This window comes from Carcharhinus amblyrhynchos, chromosome 12 (genome assembly GCF_965287045.1).
Source record: "Carcharhinus amblyrhynchos chromosome 12, sCarAmb.v2.hapA, whole genome shotgun sequence".
NCBI classification, from domain to species: Eukaryota; Metazoa; Chordata; class Chondrichthyes; order Carcharhiniformes; family Carcharhinidae; genus Carcharhinus; species Carcharhinus amblyrhynchos.
This window is the reverse complement of record NC_137335.1, coordinates 19090817-19110088: the sequence shown is the minus strand read 5'-3', so window position 1 is coordinate 19110088 and position 19272 is coordinate 19090817. Positions and strand designations below refer to the sequence as shown.

Below are 19272 nucleotides of genomic sequence, written 5' to 3'. Positions count from 1 at the left end.
AAGAAAGAACTTGATTGAAATCTAAGGTCCTGAGTGGTCACGACAGGATGGATGTGGAGAAGATGCTTATCTTGTCAGAGAACCTATAAGTAGAGGTCACTTTAAAAATGAAACCCAAGATGAGACATTTTCCTGAGACTCCGGAACTCAGTGGGAGCAGAATCTTTTAATTTAAGGTAGATTCTTGATTGAGGGAGTGAAAGGTTATTGTGAGTAGGCAAGAATATAGGATTAACATTATGATCACAGCTGATGTATTGAGTGATGGGTCGTGTTCATGTTTTCACTTGCTCATAGCACTTAAAATTCTTGCATGGCCAGCTTAGTGGTTTTTGACTTCACTGAATTTTGGCTAGATTTGAAGTACTGTATCTACTGTTAAATTTTCTTTGCCTCCCCCTCATGCCCTCTTTAATGCATCTTGTACATGAGAGCCAGCTCCTGCTTCCATACCCCTATTCCTGCTGACCATCTGACTTCTTTTCTTCTTCCTCGTGTTAGCTGATATTCTTAACAACTGTCCTCCTCTTGAAGTACAACTATTCCTCTTGCCCCAACTTTGCTGTCATCATCCTTCTCCTCAAAACAGCCCTAGAGCCCAGTGCATTTGCAAGCCCCCATACCTAAACTCTTTCCAAGTCCTTAAATTCATTCCTAAACCCATGCCCATATTTCTGGAATTCCATGTTGTGTTCCTCTGAATCTGACATCTGTTCCAACCAAAATACTGAAACTGTTCTTACCAAAGTTATAAAAGATGTCCTATATGCCCATAACAAGGCTGTCCCTCTTAACTCATGCTACTTTCCACTGTCACCCAGCTGTTTCTGGGATGAGGAATTTGTTTGGCAGAATTCTGATTTTGGGATCATATCTTTTCTGAACTCCACCTCTGCAGAGAAGTATTTGAAATATATTAGGCTTTAAATATTTTTAAAAACATCATATGATTGAACTTCATCAAATATGCTGCTGGAATGTGAGCTGCAAGCTGGAGAGAAGAATCAGATGTGTTGTGGGAACATCACATACTATGATGGAATATGGCTGCATTTCTTGTCAATGCCATGCATGCTCTGAGCCTGCATAGTTTGAATATGTTGCTCTGTGATATCATTTGAAGTGCTGAGTAGGCAGCAGCCAGGACCAAAGAGGGTACTGATGAAATCATCACAGCTGGGCTGTGGTATCCTTTTAATGGGTGCTTGGAAAGAAATGCTAAACTGTTAGCTTGTACTCAACAGTACAGCACAGGAATAGGCCCTTCAGCCCACCAAGCCTGCACCGATCGTGTTGTCCTACCTAGACCAACCACCTGTATCCCTCTGTACCATGCCTGTTCATATGCCTATCCAGGTAAGTCATAAATGTTGCTAATATATCTGCCTCAATCACCTTGGCAGTTCATTCCAGGCCACCACCACCACCACCATGTGTTTGTAAAAAAAAATCTCTGAGCCTGTCCTCCCTTACCTTGTGTCCTTTGTCATTTGTGCCCTGGGCAAAAGCTTCCAGTTGGTCACCTTATAATGGACGAGTAGATAAGGCATAAATAAGTTGTTTAAAGTATAACATATTAAACCCGGTTGAATTTAAAAGTGAAAGTATCCCAAAACCCAGAAGTGTTCTTAGTGGTGTATATTTTCAATTTGGTATAATTTAGGAAAGATCTGCAAACTGAGGAACAGCATAGTCTTGTCATTTAATAAAGAATGTTCTGTTAAAAGAAACAGACAACTACAATACTCTACAGCTGACTACTACAATAGCTATACAACTACACATTTATGAAGTTGATCCCTGTTCCCAACTATCCATGTCCCTGAACTGAATTGCTCCTTTCCCAAACAACATCAAATGTTATATAATTTATAAATTAAATCCAGCATTTAGTTAATATCCATACATTCTCTTTCAGTTTGGGGAGAAAAAAATCTTTATTCAGTTTAGAGTACCATTTCTTTTCTGTTTTATAAACAGTAACTTTCAATACCCAACTTGTTTTTGCGAGAGCTTGTTTTTTTTCAGCCAAGTTGGCAAGGGAGTAGCTGCTACTCTTCTGTATTCAGTTATGCTTCCATGGAAGTACTGTTTCTCTCCTTTGATATTCTATCTAGACAACCATGTGAGCCAGGCTTTTAGGATATGGGAGCAACTTATTTTCTTATTTGCCAACTATGAACCATCACCTACAGTTTTGTTTTCTATGCCATTGTTCAACCTCCTAGCCACTTAAGTAAACACTTGATAATTCACATATCAAATATCTTTGAGCAGATGCACCCTTACTGCTTCCTTTTATCCAATTCTTTATTTCATCCCAATTTTGTTTTTAAATCCTGATTGTACTCAGTTTTTGAATCTTCCTTTTGCTCCAGTATCTAGTACATAAAAGACAGATTTAAGGCAAGATACTGCAGTCAAATGAATCATATCTGCTTACAACCAGAATTCATATAGAGAGCTTGACAAAAGTGCATTTTTGCAAAGAATAATTGCAGAGTTGTCTGTGGAACGAAAGTGATAGTAAATTGCTGAGTTTGTATGAAAACTGTTTTGTTGTTCATAAAGCCTAGGGAAAGCATATGGCAGTCAGAATAACTATTACATAAGCATAGACAAGCACTCACCAAATCCTGTCAATGTGGATAAAAATGAGGACTGGATGGCATCCCTCAGTGCCATGCTCCCTATGGAGACACCATACCAATTGACACCAAGGGAACCATTGAATTTTGGAATGCATAATTGTATTTCTTCTGATAGCACTGTACCTTACAGCCCTTAATTGCACATGCACAGAGGTATAAGAACATAAGAAATAGGAGCAGGAGTAGGCCATCTAGCCCTTCGAGCCTGCCCCGCCATTCAATAAGATCATGGCTGATCTGTCGTGGCTCAGTTCCACTTTCCCGCCCTCTCCCCATAACCCTTAATCCCCCCTCTTATCAAAAACCCATCAACCCGCGTCTTAAAAATATTTAGCGAGGCAGCCTCCACCACTTCGGGCAGAGAATTCCAGAGATTCACCACCCTTTGAGTGAAGAAGTTCCTCCTCAACTCTGTTCTAAACCGCCCCCCTTTTATCTTGAGGCTGTGCCCCCTAGTCCTACTGTCTTTTTTGAGCAGGAAGAGTCTTTCCACCTCTATCCTATCCATCCCATTCATCATCTTATACGTCTCAATGAGATCTCCCCTCATTCTTCTAAACTCTAACGAGTACAAGCCCAGTTTATTCAGCCTCTCCTCATAGCTCAACCCCCTCAACTCCGGTATCAGCCTAGTAAACCTCCTCTGCACTCCCTCCAAGGCCAAAATATCTTTGCGCAGGTGCGGCGCCCAAAAATGCACACAGTACTCCAGCTGTGGCCTCACCAATGCCCTATACAGCTGCAGCAAGACCTCCCTACTTTTATATTCAATCCCCCTCGCTATGAAGGCCAGCATCCCATTCGCCATCCTGACCACCTGCAAGCTGGGTTTTTGCGACTCATGCACAAGGACCCTGAGGTCCCTCTGCACCGTCGCCTGCTGCAGTTTTTCGCCCCGTAAGTAATAGTCCTTCCCACCATTACTCCTACCAAAGTGGACCACCTCACACTTGCCAACATTAAATTCCATTTGCCATTTCCTGGCCCATTCGCCCAGCCTACCTAGGTCCTTCTGTAGACTCTCCACACCCTCTGCACAATTTGCCTTTCCCCCAATCTTGGTGTCATCAGCAAATTTCGACACCCTACACTCGGTTCCCTCCTCCAGATCATCTATATAAATGGTAAAAAGCTGAGGCCCCAGCACCGACCCCTGGGGCACTCCACTAGTCACCATTCGCCAACCCGAATAGCACCCGTTGACCCCCACTCTCTGCCTCCTATTTGACAACCAATCCTCTATCCACGCTAACACCCTACCCCCAACTCCATGTCCCTCGACCTTCTGCAATAACCTCTTGTGAGGTACTTTGTCAAACGCCTTCTGAAAATCTAGAAAGACCACATCCACCGGCTGTCCTCTATCCACCGCCCTAGACACATCCTCATAGAACTCCAGTAAATTTGTCAGACACGACTTCCCTTTAATGAAACAGTGCTGCGTCTGCTCTATCAAGCAATTCCCTTCAAGATGCCTCGCAATTTCCTCCTTAATGACAGATTCTAACATTTTACCTACCACGGATGTTGAACTAACCGGCCTATAATTCCCTGCCTTTTGCCTGGCACCCTTCTTAAACAACGGCGTAACATTAGCCGTTTTCCAATCATCCGGCACTTCCCCGGAATCCAGCGATGTCTGGAAAATAACCACCAAGGCATGGAGAGAGCTTGCTTTTGGACTAAAACGCTGAGAATACTGGAAAAATTCAAGGCTGGTATCATCTGTAGGGAGAGAAAATGGTTAACATTGAGCCCATTTTGCTCTTCAGAACTGAAAGAAAATCTGTTGTATACTATGGAAGAGATTGCAACAGAAGTGTAGCAAACTTGAAGAGTTAGATGACCAGGAGAGGGGGGAAGAAATGCTCTTGGATTGAGACAAAAAACATATGGGATATAAAAATATTAAGATGGAGAAGGCAAACAGTCTGAACTGTCAAATTCAGTGAGTCCTGAAGGATGATATTGCATCTAATCAGATGATTAGTTGTGAATCTCTGGCCTGTAGGCTATCTTCAATGAATGAGAGTTTAGGAGGTGGAGACGGTTTTGATGAGTCTTGTGCCAAATTCTGTTTCTTGGTTATAAAGTCCTGGGGTATTAGGCCTTGGTGCTGTAATCCCTGTATGCTTTAAAGTTGTTTAGCTTCATTGACTAGCAAGGAAAGTTGAACAGGATCCCATCATTGAAAATGAGCATAAACAATGGTATTTACAGAATATGTGGAGCATTCAATTTGTAATTTTGTGTTGATGATAAATTCAGGAAAGTAGTTTAAATATTTTCAACCACATAGCAGCAGTTACAGTCTCCAATGTATTGGTTTGAAGTTTTAGTATGTGTAATATCAATTTGTATTTGTAAAATGGCTTTAATGCCAAAATGTCCAAGGTTGTTTCACAGTATAAAGCAAGAGACTTAGAAACACGGCCAAATGACCAAAAGCTTGGTCAAGGAAATGTCTTAAAGGAGGAAAGCAAGGCAGGGAGGTTTAGGCTGGGCATCCCAGAGCTTAGGGCCTTGGCAGACCAAAGTTAATGTCTTTGTTCCCTACTCCCTAGCCCTTGATTGCATTCCTTTTTCCTTGGAAGTGGCCTGAATGTTTGCAACTGCTGTCATATTTGAGCCTGAGAAGCTTCTGACAACCTATCTGTACCAGCACTAAAAATTTCCACCTTCATAACAGTGCCTGATTCCCATCATTCAGTTCATCTGTTAACTCTCATCCATGCCTTTGTTCCCTCTGTACTTGACTCTTCCAGTGCATGCCTGAGGTGCCTCCACATTTTACTGTTTGAATTCATGTAACCTAGGAACAGCAGAGGTTTGCTCCTGGCAAATCCCATTTGTTTGTCACCCTTGTGCTTGCTGAACTGCATTGGCACCAGCTCAAGCAACACTGATTTTAATCTTTTTTAACACATGATTTTCCTCCCTATCTCATTTCCAGTTTCACAATTCTTATCTGCACTACTCTAATTTTGGTCTCTTGAGCATCTCCAATTTAATTGTATGTTCCACTATTGGTGACTGTGCTTTCAACTGCTTAGCTTCTTGACCTCAAGTCTAAAGATGTACAGATTAGGTGGCTAAATTGCCCCTTATTTTCCCAAGATGTGTCGGTTAGATGGATTAGCCATAGTAAATGTATGGGGTTTATGGGTCAGTGTCAGTACAGACAGATGGGCCAAACGGCTCCCTAATGCACTGCAGGGATTCTGAATTCCTTATGCCTATCCAAATCTTTGCTTTAAGACAATTGCTTACCTTTTTATCCATCTGCCCTAATTGCATTGAGAGATTTGGTATCAAAATTTGCTTTGATACATTCTTGGGAATGGCCTTGAAAAATTTTGATAAAAGGCACTATCCACATTGCAACTGCCCTTTTAATCTAATGGACATCAATTTTACTAACCAGTTCTTGTGTGGTATTTGGGTGTAATTTACAATTACATGTGGTGAAATGAAGATTAGAATTGATGCTTAATTTTAACTAATGTAGTGGAACCTGTGAGAAATGCTATTTTTATTGCTTTTTAAAAATTTTGCCTGTGGGCTGCTAACTTTAACTCAACTTTTTTATTGTAACTTGATTCAGGATATAGTTCGAACTCCCTTTGTTGCTTTTAACTGGATTAGCAGTAGCATCATTTGAAATGAAAACTAAACATAGGTTTTTATCAATTCTGTTTTGGGGTCATGTAATTTTTTAGTTCATTTTCTCAAATATTGAGCAGTGTTTACATTTCCATTCAATAATTGATTATCACGTCTCCTTATTTTTCCAAATAATTCAATCTTCAAGAATATAACTGGTCTGAGGATCTGAGATTGTGTATTACTTGAAGGTCTTCTGAATGTTAGCTGAACATTTTCTCTCATCTGTCCTTTGAATGTAAAAGATACCCTACACTACATTGATAAGCTGGGATGTTTTGCCATGGCCAATATTCATCCCTCAGCCAACATATTAGCAGATTATTTGGTCAGTATCGCATTGATGTTTGTGGGCCCTCATCTGAACATTTCAAAAGTGCTTAATCATCTTTAAGCACTTTGTTCTATGGTTGAGAAAGTTGCTTTACTATTGCAGGTTCTTTATTCTTATTCAAGACCTCCCAATGCAGTATTCCTGTTAAATAAATGCTTTGCTTGTCTCTCCATTTCTCATGTTTTAGTACACAAGATTCTGCTAAGATTGATCATTTTTCTCACTCTTCTGGTTCATGAGCTAAAAGTAAATGCAATATAGTTTAGATAATTTGGTTGAATGGATTAAAGTTTTATTGTTATTGGCAAAATTCTTTTGACATTTTTCTTGACTATAATTCAAGATTAGAATTTGGCATTTACAGAATTAAAATTTGGAGACTAAAGAAATTCACTGCCCATGAAGTTAATGTACCAAAACACTTTTTTCTTCAAAGGTGGTACAGTGGTTAGCACTACTGCCTTACGGCACCAGAGACCTGGGTTCAACACCAGCCTCTGGTCACTGAAGTTTATACATTTCTCCCTGTCTGCGTGGGTTTTCTTCAGGAGCTCTGGTTTCTTCTCTCCATCCGAAAGATGTGCTGATTAGGTGCATTGGCCGTGTTAAATTCCTCCTTGGTATAAAGCATGGGGAAATGTTTAAAGAGATGCAAGGCATAAATTTTTGAGAGGGTGGTAAATGCCTGGAACGCACTGCCAGAGGTGGTGGTGGAAGCAAATTCCATAACATTCAAGAGGCATATAGATAAAAACATGAATATGCCAGGAATAGAAAGATATGGACAACATTGTGGCAAGAAAATATTACATTAGAGAAGCATTTGTGCCTGCATAGACTTGGTGGGCCAAAGGTCTGTCTTGTGCTGTCACTGTTTGTACTCAAACAGGTGCCAGAGTGTGGTGAACATAGAACATAGAACATAGAACACTACAGCGCAGAACAGGCCCTTCGGCCCACGATGTTGCGCCGACCAGTTAAAAAAAAACAACAATGACCCACTAACCTAAACCAATCCCTTTTCGTCCATAAACCTATCCACGGATCTCTTAAACGCCCCCAAACTAGGCGCATTTACAACTGCAGCAGGCAGGGCATTCCAATCCCTCTGGGTAAAGAACCTACCCCTGACATCCGTCCTATAACTACCCCCCCTTAATTTAAAGCTATGCCCCCTCGTGCTAGCTTTCTCCATCCGAGGAAAAAGGCTATCACTGTCCACCCTATCTAAACCTCTAATCATCTTATATGTTTCAATAAGATCCCCTCTTAGCCGCTTTCTTTCTATCGAAAACAACCCCAAATCCCTCAGTCTCTCCTCATAGGACCTCCCCTCCATACCAGGCAACATCCTGGTAAGGATTAAAGAAGTCAACAGAGAGGACGAGGAAGGGGATTCCAAATTTCCACTGAACCAATTCGCCAATCGGCTACATGGAAACATCCATTGAACATTACAGGTGGCACGGTAGCACAGTGGTTAGCACTGCTGCCTCACAGCACCAGGGTATGGGTTCAATTCCCAGCCTCAGGTCACTGTCTGCGTGGAGTTTGCACATTCTCCCCGTGTCTGCGTGGGCCCTCCCCGCATGCTCCGGTTTCCTCCCACACTCCAAAGATGCGCGGGTCTAGGTTTGATTAGCCATCCTAATAGTTAAATAAGGTTCACTGCAACTCTCTCCCACAAGCAAAGAACCGACAGACATGACCACAACAGGAAATTTACAGATCACCAAGACCAGGTGAGATTAACATGCAGAATTCACCCATGTCAGGTCCTGGTGCCTATTACTCACCACTTGGCTTTCCTGCGGCCTTTAGTACAGAATGAATGCATTGCTGAGAAAATAGACGTGCAGGTGACTATGGGATTTTCACAGTAACTTCATTGCAGTGTTAATGTAAGCCTACTTGTGACACTAATAAATAAACTTTACACAATTCTAATGAAAGTCATTGATTTCAAATCTTTCCACTCCTGAAGATTCTGCCAGCCCTTTGGAGCATTACTAGCATTTTAAAGAACAAAGAACAACCCAGCATGGGAAACAGGCCCTTTTTCTGGTAGACTTCAATTGTTTGAAGCAAAACATGTTAATTTCACTTTGTTCCTGGTGTTATATCATCAGTTAGATGCTGTTCGGTTTTTTACTTCTATTTCTCTCTCTTCTGCTTACTGCAAAAATAACCTTAATGAATACAAAAGTGCTGGAAATTCTCAGCAGGCCTAGCAGCATCTATGGGGAAAGAAACCTTTCTGGTGAAAGGCCATCAACTTGAAATCTTTCTCTCCATCATAAATGCTGCCTGATCTGTTGAGTATCTTCATTTTTTTTTTGTTTTAATTGCAATTTAATAAGCTGCATTTCCTGTGACCTCAAACTTGTATACAGAGCCTGGGCTGGGGGTCTGCAGAACAAATCATTTAACGTATATTTGAGATAAGTATGGGAAACAGTTTAACTGCCCAGACTTCCTCTTTGAAAAGACAGTGAGTCTTGGCTGAAATTGGAACTGACAATTTAACTCCAGGTACAGGCAAAAGAGTTAAGACAGTAGTGGAAGTTAATTGTAGCACTTGAGTGCTTTTGAGAATAAGAATAAACTTGAATTTCTAAGTATGCAGATTCATTTTTATGCTCCTTGAGCTCCTATGGTGACCTAGATAGAGTTGAATAAAGTACAGAAGTTGATTCAACTTACCTAGACATGCTTGACAGTGGTGGTTGATGCTCATCTTTTTTCAGATGAGAAATCCACTATAGATCATGTTTAAATTACAACACTGCAGCGAAATATAATTGTCACACTTTTCTGACCACTTAGTGTTGGGATCATCGTTATCCTTAACTTTAATACAGGGTAGTAGGCTTGATGGATGTTTTAATCTCTATCAATATACTAATACAAACATCATTTTTGAGAGCCAATTTTAGTCATGGAACAAATTCATTCTCTGAAGCGTCCTTTTTTTGTGGTAGTCTGATCAAAACTAAAATATACCGTGCAAGTCATTGTTATCCTTTAATTGTGAGCTAAGCATGGTGTTAGTGTAGTAAATATGTCCACTGTATGTTTATATATGCTCAATACATCATGCACCAACTGTTTTCTCTATGCACAGCTTCCCTACATCCAACCAAACATGCTCACCAGTAATACAAGCTGTTTATTATTCTCCAGACATTTCATGCATGATTAGCCAAAATTGACCTTCAGAGTCCTTGCTTCCTTATCTTTTTAGAATTTTTCTACAGTGAAGACTTCCTTTATTCACAGGTTTCAGATGCAAATGCCTGTCTGCAGTAATCAAAGATCCATTCTTGCCATTTACACTTCATTTCTTGATCTTTTATCTCTCCAGATTTTAATCCTGTTTAACCCTTACTGATATACATACCTTAAGTGTTTTTGGCTGTTGATTTTGAAGGAAATTAAGCTTTCAACTTAACACTAGTTTGTTTAGAAAATTGATGTCATTAGACTGATATAATTTAAGTCTGCACAGTAAGAAGCCTCAACGCCAGGTTAAATTCCAAGTTTATTTGGAATTGTGAGCTTTCGGAGTGCTGTTCCTTCAGGTGAGTGGCGAGGTGGGTTCGCAAATATGGAATATGTAGGCAGAGACACCGTTGCAAGATAATGGTAATGTGAGCATTTACAGGTGGAGAGAGGGCTAATCACAGGTTAAAGTGTGAATTGTCTCAAGCCTAGGATGGTTAGTAGGATTTTGTAAGCCCAGGCCAATGGTGGGGGTTACATGTAGTGTGATCTGAACCCAAGATCCCTGTTGAGGCCACTCATGTATGGCAGGACTTGGCTGTCAGCTTCTGCTTGATGATTCTGCATTTGGTATGCATCTTGAAGGCTGCCTTGGAGAGCGCTTACCTGAAGATTGGTGGCTGAATGCTCTTTACTACTGAAATGTTCCTGGACAGGAAGGGAACACTCCCGTCTGGTGATTGTCAAGTGGTGCCCATTCCTCTGTTTTTGTAGTGTCTGCATGGTCTCGCCAATGTGCCATGCCTTGGGGCATTTTTTCCTGCAGCATATCAGGTAGACAATGTTGGCTGAGTCACATGAATATGTACCATGTACCTGGTGGGTAGTGGTATCTGTCAGTGATCCAGCACATCTTGCAGAAGTTGCTGTGGCAGGGTTATGTGCTGTTCTGAAGGCTGGGTAGTTTGCTGTGAACTATGGTCTGATCGAGGTTGCGCAGTTGTTTGAAGGCAAGTAGTAGAGGTGCGGGTTTGGTTTTGGTGAAGTATTCGTCTTCAATGATGCTGAAGGCTCCGATGTCGTTTCTCCAGCTCCAGGGAAGTACTGGGCGACTTAGGACACTGTCAGCTGTGCCCCATGTTTGAATTCTGAGGTGGCTGTTAGTTTTTTGCTGTGGCACATTGAAATTGTTGATCAGTGAGATCAAGGACATCTTTCAGCATCTGTAGATGTCTGTTGTGTTCCTCCTCATCTAAGCAGACCCTGTGTATACAGATGGATTGCCCATGAGGGTGGCTTCTTTAACGTGTTTAAGGTGGAACCTGGAAAAGTAGAGCATCATGAGGTTATCTGTGGGCTTGTGGATCTCCAAGGGCGGTCACTTCAGCACTTCACTTTAATGCAAGCCCACGGTTGAGAAGAACCGGATATGGTGCTTGACTCGCCGATTGACACATCTCACCATCACAAGTGAGAACTCCACCTACCAGGTACATGGTACATACTTGTGACTTAGCCAATGTTATCTACCTTTATACTCTTCAGAAAAGGATGTTCTGAGATGTGGCACATTGGCAAGACCATGTAGACGCTATGATAACAGATGAGCAGACACCATGCGACAATTGCCAGGGAGGAGTGTTCCTTTCCAGTCAGGGAGCACTTCAGCAGTCATGAATGTTCAGCCTCTGATCCCTGGGCAGTTGTTCTTCAAGGTGGCCTTCAAGACATGACCAAGCAGAAACTGACAGCTAAGTTTCCCACGCACAAGGATAGCCTCAACTAGAATCTTGGTTTCATGTCATACTACGTGCAAACCCCATTTAGCCTAGGCTTGCAAAATCCTACTAACTGTCCTGGCTTGAGACAGTTCACACCACTAACATGTTATCTCTTTCTCCACTTGCACTCTGCACCTGTAAAGACTCATTGTCATAACTGTTATCTTGCAATTGTGTCTCTGCTTATATGCTGTATTTGTGAACTCATTTGATGAAGAAGCAGCATTCAAGCTTGTGATTCCAAATAAACCTGTTGGACTTTAATCTGGTGTTTGATACTTCTTACTGTGCCTTCCCCAGTTCAACATGACTTTTGTCATTTTTTTGATACTTCAAACACTCTATTGCTTTTCACCATTACCCACAAACTCTTTTGTGTAGTTTGTGTTCCTTGTTTTTCTACGCAGTATGTGTTCTCTTCCAGGAAGTCAGTAGGTGAAAGATAAAACTGGAGTTAATATTCACATTTTTAAAATATTCAAGATTAGCTTTTAGTTGAGGCTTTACACCATCCAAAACTAATAACCCCAGTTTTAAAGAACAACCCAGCATGGGAAACAGGCCCTTTGGCCCAACGAGCCCGTGCTGCCAGAGTTTTACTCTGCAACCAGTTATAAGTGGCTCAACTAATGGCTACTACCTGCACATAACTGAATATTAAATGTTTAATTTAACAGGATGCATAATTAAGTGGGAAATTTTGGAGGTAGCAATCTGTTTAAAAGATCAGTGTTTAAGTCTACTGCATCAACAGGCTAAGCTTTTTTAAATGATTCTAGTAGTACACAGTGCACTATTGTGAGTAAATGTCGAACCTGTACCAAAACAAACTAAAGAATTTTCGAAGTTAACTTTGTTTAAAATTTTGAACAGTACATCGAAACATTTATTTAAAATGAGATTCACATTTTTCACATTGTTTAATGTGACTCATAGTGTAATTGCAAGAATAACTTGAAGTTTGAGTGCATTTCTTTGGAAGAAATTGATCTAAAAATTACATATTTCATGCAGCAGAGAAGCCTGGCTCTTTAAATCTAGGTTGGGCACAAGTGAAAAAATGTTTCAAATTTAAGGATTTGTTTAAAAAAAGTTGAAATATTTGTCTATTGGGTATACATTGTCCTTGACCATAAGGTACTCGCTACCAAAGTCTGAGGTGATGTACCAACTGGCACACAAACAACTTCCTGAAACCATCAATTTTTTAAGGACCTACCTTGTATTAAGATCTTTCTCTACACCCTAGCTATGACTGTAACACTATTCTACGCTCTCTCCTTTCCTTCCCTATGTAATATATGAACAGTATGCTTTTTCTGTATAGCACAAGAAACCACACATCATGTATTGGTGTAAAGTGAAAAATCAATCTTTTTTCCATCTAAAGCACATTAATATTTCTTGGGTATGGAGGTGCATCTGCTTTTAGTCTGCTGGCAAGTAGTTATTTTGACGAGTGAGTGACCTAGTTTGCATTGAATATAAAAGTAGGGAGGTCTTGCTGCAGCTGTATAAGGCATTGGTGAGGCCGCAGCTGGAGTACTGTGTGCAGTTTTGGGCGCCGCACCTGCGCAAGGATATTTTGGCCCTGGAGGGAGTGCAGAGGAGGTTTACTAGGCTGATACCGGAGTTGAGGGGATTGAGCTATGAGGAGAGGCTGAATAAACTAGGCTTGTACTCGTTAGAGTTTAGAAGAATGAGGGGAGATCTCATTGAGACGTATAAGATGATGAATGGGATGGATAGGATAGAGGTGGAGAGACTCTTCCCGCTCAAAAAAGACAGTAGGACTAGGGGGCACAGCCTCAAGATAAAGGGGAGGCGGTTTAGAACGGAGTTGAGGAGGAACTTCTTCACTCAAAGGGTGGTGAATCTCTGGAATTCTCTGCCCGTTGAAGTGGTGGAGGCTGCCTCGCTAAATATTTTTAAGAAGCAGGTTGATGGGTTTTTGATAAGAGAGGGGATTAAGGGTTATGGGGAGAGGGCGGGAAAGTGGAACTGAGCCACGACAGATCAGCCATGATCTTATTGAATGGCGGGGCAGGCTCGAAGGGCTAGATGGCCTACTCCTGCTCCTATTTCTTATGTTCTTATGTTCTAAGCAATGATTTGTTAGCGTTACTGTACTTGTTAATGAACTTGTGGTTAACACAAGGACTCAGACTGTACATGAAAATCTCTAGGCTGAATTTAATGCAACACTGAGGGAGAACTTTATTGCTTTCTTTTGAGATGTTAATTGAGATCCAGTCTCAGTTGGGTTTAATATTACTTAAGGCTGTGGAAGCACATTATTCAAACTTGCAGATAAAAGCTGTTCTATTTGTTGTTTTTTAAATTGATTGAGCTGTTTATAAATGTACTTAAACCATATTTGGGTATTGGCTACTTGTATTCCAGTCTGCTGACCATTAATTGTTACGTCTGGCTAGGGTTTTTGGGCAGAATATCTTTGCCCAGGTGGGGTTGTGTGTTGGGGGGGGGGGATTACTTTTGCCTGGTGTGTGCTGAGTTTAATAAATTTCAATTGGGATTAAATTGCTTTGTGATTCTAGACTAGGAAAGGAAAAATGCAACCAGGTGAGTGGATCAAATCACAGTTAATGTCATTTATAGCTTATTTTTGGTTTTCAACAGATGACTCTGGTAGCCAGGAGACTGCTATGAATTCAGATGATGTACCCATGAAAGAGGCAAGACCAATACAAGTTGTGTTGGCACATGAAGATAATCATCATTTTGATCTTGATGAAGAATCCTTGGAACAAATTCTATTGCAGGAACATATTCGGGACTTGAATGTTGTGGTTGTCTCTGTGGCAGGAGCATTTCGTAAAGGCAAATCATTTTTGTTGGACTTCATGTTGCGGTATATGTACAGTCAGGTAAGAGATCATGCTACTATTTTTTAGTCTAAATTATGAACATTGAAAATCTTCAGTCACTTAACACTGACAATTGTACATTCCTGTTTGAGTGCTTGTGAGTTGGATATTTGCAACCTTTTTGTTTGCAATCAATTGGTCTCAATTGTAGTTCAGAGCAATGCTTGCTTGGTTCTCATCCAGATGGTCAAAGGCTATGAACATTTAAATTAATTTCTACATTTTAAGCCTGGAAAGCAATAATGTTCTTCAAGATCAACCTAGGGTTAATTGTAACTTTCCCTACAAATTCATTTTCTCCTGTTCTTGTCTTATGAAATTAATCACTTACAGGGATAGGATACCCCTCACTTTGTACCTCATACATATCTCATAATTCCTGTGGGGCTTGACTTGATTGAGATGACATCATAATTGCTTCTGTCTGTTCATTTCTGCCATCTATATCTACTTCTGTGTGGGGTCTGTAGATGACTTGTGTTTCATGAATCCTCTTAATCGATCATCCATTATCCAGGCTAATTATTGGACCAGTAGCACCATTGACCTGAGAACTGATCCTGGAGGCTTCCTGCAATGTGGTGATCCAGTACTTGCAAGATATAATTTAGAATCAACAGGAGAAAATATTTAAGTTTAAACTTTTAAGAACTTAAAAGGCCTCAAAAGAAGAGCCACCTGCATATTTCTTTCACTCCAAGGATGCCAGTTTCTCCCTACCTATTATTTTCTTGGAAGTTCAGTGCAATCTATGGCTCCGTTTGGTAGTATTCCCACCTTTTCAGTCAGAAGATCACAGGTTCAAGTTCCATCCCAGATCTCGTGCACAAAAATCTCCAGACTGAAATTAATGCAATACTGAAGGAGTATTTTACTACCATCTTTCATAGACATTAAACTGTGGCCCAGCCTGCCTGTCAGGGGGCACTATTTCAAAGTCATGATGTGGAGTTGCTGGTGTTGGACTGAGGTAGGCATAGTTAAGTAGTCTCAACACCTTCACCTGATGAAATAGCATGAGCTTTTGGAATGCTGCTCTCAAATAGTTGGACTTTAACCTGATGTTGTAAAACTATTTCAAAGAGCAGGTGAGTATCTGTGTCCTAGCTGATATTTATCCCTCAATAGATACTGATTATCTGGTTATTACCCTGCTGCTGAGAATTTACATTTTTTAAAAAAATTGTTGCCATAGTTTTTATTACAGCAGTGATTTCAGAAACATTTGTGACTGTAAAACATTTTGGAATGTAGTTGTGAAAGGTGCTAAATGGTGTGCAACTGTTGAAAAAATAAGATGTTGCTGGAAATCTGAACAAAGTGCTGGAAATACTCATGTCTGACAGCACCTATGGAGAGAGAAAGTTGACATTGAGTCAAATATAATGCATGTTCAGAACAGGAGGATAGAAATGTTGACTTTTATGCCATCAAATGGGGAAAGTCTGGGATGGGGAGAGGGTTGATGAGATTAAATGACCAATCCTATTGGCCATAGGACAAAGAGAATGGCAAAAAAACAATCTGCTGAAATTGATGTAGAATTCAGAAGGCTGTGAAAGTGCTTGATCGGCAGGTACAATGCTGATTTTTTTTTGAGCTTCACTGGAACATCACAGCAAGCAGAGGGCAGAAATCTAAGCATGAAAGCAGAGCATAAATTTAAATGGCAAGCAATCGGAAACTTGGTCATGCTTGCAGACTGAGTGGAAGTGTTCCACAAAGTCACCCAATTGGAGTTTGATCTCCCCAGTGCAAAGGAGACTGCATTGTGAGCAGGAATACTGTAGTCATATTGAAAGTGAGTGATTTGCTGCTTCAACTGGAAGTGTTCAGAGCTTTGTACATTGAGAGGTTAAAATGGCATGTTTTAACCTCCTGCATTTGCATGGGAAGAGGACAAGGCGTTTGCAATGAGAAGTGGATCATGGTGTTCCCTTGGAATGTTGAAAGGGTAGGTAGGGTAAGATTCATCTTGTGGTGGCACCATGCTACAGGTGGTGGAAATGGAGGATGATCCTTTGAATTTGGAGGCTGATGTGATGGTAAGTGAGGATGAGGAAAGCTTGATCTGGGAGGGAGGGTTGCAACAGGAAACTAAAGAATGGAATGGGGTCCTTCCAGGAGGAAGTGTAGTTGTGGGAGTCTTTAGCCTTTATCATTGACTGCCTATCCCCAGAAATAGTCAGAAGTCAAAGAAAAGTGTTGGAGATGAACCATGTGAAGGTGAGAACACAAGTCAGTTTTCTTCTGGCTGAGAATGCATTAGTACAGTTTTTTTACTATTTCAGTGAGTTTGTGAAACTGGCTATTCCTTATTCTGTGAAAATCAAACTCATGCATGCTAGGGATACAAAATGTATCACTCCTATGTGCATAAAGATATGCATGACTCTCTCCTATTTGCTGATTTATAGGTCTATATTTGGGATTGACTTGAGCAAGTGCTTTGCATATGTAAATGCCTTTTTGTGTTTTCTAAAAATATAGCCAAATTATACTTGTAATTTTAAAAAGTGGTTTTTATATAATGTAAACATCATTAATGCTGCAATCTGAGATTTCCATCCCATAATTTAACGTTTGCAATTTGAATGCCCCCATTGTAAGGTTTTAGTTTTGAATAGTTGAAGTTCTAGTGATTCCTCCAGTTACTGAAAACCAAGTGCAATAGCTTGAATATTTTTGTATTTAACTTTGAAAACCAAGAAATTAGTATTTTGGCCAACATTCAAGGACAGCATGGTGGTTGACACTGCTGCCTCACAGCTTCAGGGACCTGGTTTTGACTCCTGGGTTGGGTCACTATCTGTGTGGAGTTTGCACATTCTCCCCATGTCAGCATGGGTACCTCTGGCTGCTCTGGTTTCCACCCACATTCTGAAAGATGTGTGGGTTAGGTTGATTGGCCATGTTAAATAGTCCCTTATTGTCCTGGGACATGTGGGTTAGTGGGATCAGTGTGGTAAATACATTTGGGTTACAGGATAGGGCCTGGGTGAGATTGTCAGTGCAGACTAGATGGGCTGAATGGCCTTCTGCATAGGGATTCTATGAACATTAAAATTGTGCAGTAGTTGATTACTACATTGATCAAAACCATATACAGATTGTTTTAAGTGGAGATTTGGGAAGACCTCAAGGATAGCCAGAACTAAAGCAAGGCAAATCATTGCAGCATTCTGCCTTCCTTCCAAATAAATTTGAAAGTAAGCTCTGGCTTTGTAAATAATACTGTTTTTTTTTGTTTTTGTGCTTGACAAAAGGAGCTGTACACTCCAGGAACTGTTTGAACCATTTCATTCTTGACATGTAGGTGTCTTAGTATTTTGGTATAAAATTGCTTGCATAGAAGCCATTGGATTAACGTTCAAATGAACATCAGGTTGATAAGAGACTGTGTACAAAGTCATTTTTACTGAATGAAGTTTTCGTTTTGATGATCTGGGGTTTCTTCGTCACAAAATTAGTACAAAACAAAACTTGGTATACTTGTTGTTAATCCTGAGATTGTCGAGAAAACAGGTCAAAGACAGGATAATCTAAAAGCAGCAATGATACTGAAATGCTAATAATGCAAAACAAGACTGACATGCATTGAATTTCAGTTCAATACCACTTTTTGCCAATGCTCAAACATACATGAATTATTCACGGTTACTAAGTTTAAAAAAACAATCATCTAATTACCACCATCCCCTTCAGGTTTACTGAGATCACTAACCAATATTTGGGTCAAAATTTAAATTATTTTTGCATTCAAGTTTATGAACCAAACATATGACCAGCTACATAGCTCTCAATGAATCACATCTGGCACCAAAGCTGAAATTTGCTGATCCATGACGTGGGAGTACGTGTAGGCCTGGGGCCCATTCTGCCATTCAGTAAGATCAAGGGTGTTTTGGCATCACTTTTCCCCATTTCCCTAGTTCTGAAATATCACTCTCCCCTTTGAAATGTGCTCAACAACTGCTATCTGAGGTAGCTAAATTCCAAAGAGGCTCAATCTTGAAGAAATTCCTCCTTTTCTTAGATTTAAGTCCTGAGAATATACTTGCTGGTTCCAGATTCTTCAGCCAGGAATAATAACCTCCCAGCATTTACCCTGTCAAGATCTTCCATGATCTATCTTTTAAATAGATCATACCTCCATTTTTCTAAAGGATAGCCCCCTTATCCGAGAAATCAGTCTGGTGAAGTTTCACTGCACCACTTTCAATGCAAGTATAACAACCATTAAATATGAAGGGCAAACTGTACATGACCTCACTGTACAATTGTAGCAAGTGACTTACTCCATTTTAATTTTGTTTCTTGAGGACTGATATTCCTCTGAACACTTTTTAAAAGTTTCTCACCATTTGTTGTCTTTGAACATAACTGTTCTAATCAACTCCAGTTCAGCAAACTCTCCCTTCTGCAAAGTAATTAATAGAATCATAGAGCCATAGAGGTTTACAGGATGGAAACACAGCTGAGGCCCCAACAGTGATTCTGGCACTGATTAGTTATTGCCTACCAGTTGAAAACAGCCAGTTTTCCCTGCTGTGCTGCTATCCATTAACCAGTTCTCTAACCGTGCTAATATGTTGTCACCTTGGGGCACACTGAAGACACAGGAAGTCGTGAATTGGTTCTTTGGTCTGACTCAAATCTTGTTGCAAATAGATTCCTTTTTAAAAGTTTGCTTTCATTGTTGTATCTTCAGCCCTCATTCTGACATGACAAGT

At 40.5% G+C, this 19272-nt stretch overlaps 1 protein-coding gene across 4 annotated transcripts in view; it reads left to right on the top strand.

Moving 5' to 3' along the window:
- atl2 (atlastin GTPase 2) overlaps positions 1-19272 on the top strand; it is a 72593-nt gene that overhangs the window by 12280 nt on the left and 41041 nt on the right. For all 4 annotated transcript variants that reach the window (XM_080200154.1, XM_080200157.1, XM_080200156.1 and 1 more), the window contains exon 2: positions 14292-14539. In XM_080200154.1, the coding sequence (XP_080056280.1) occupies positions 14292-14539 (248 nt within the window). The remainder of the gene's footprint in view (positions 1-14291; positions 14540-19272) is intronic.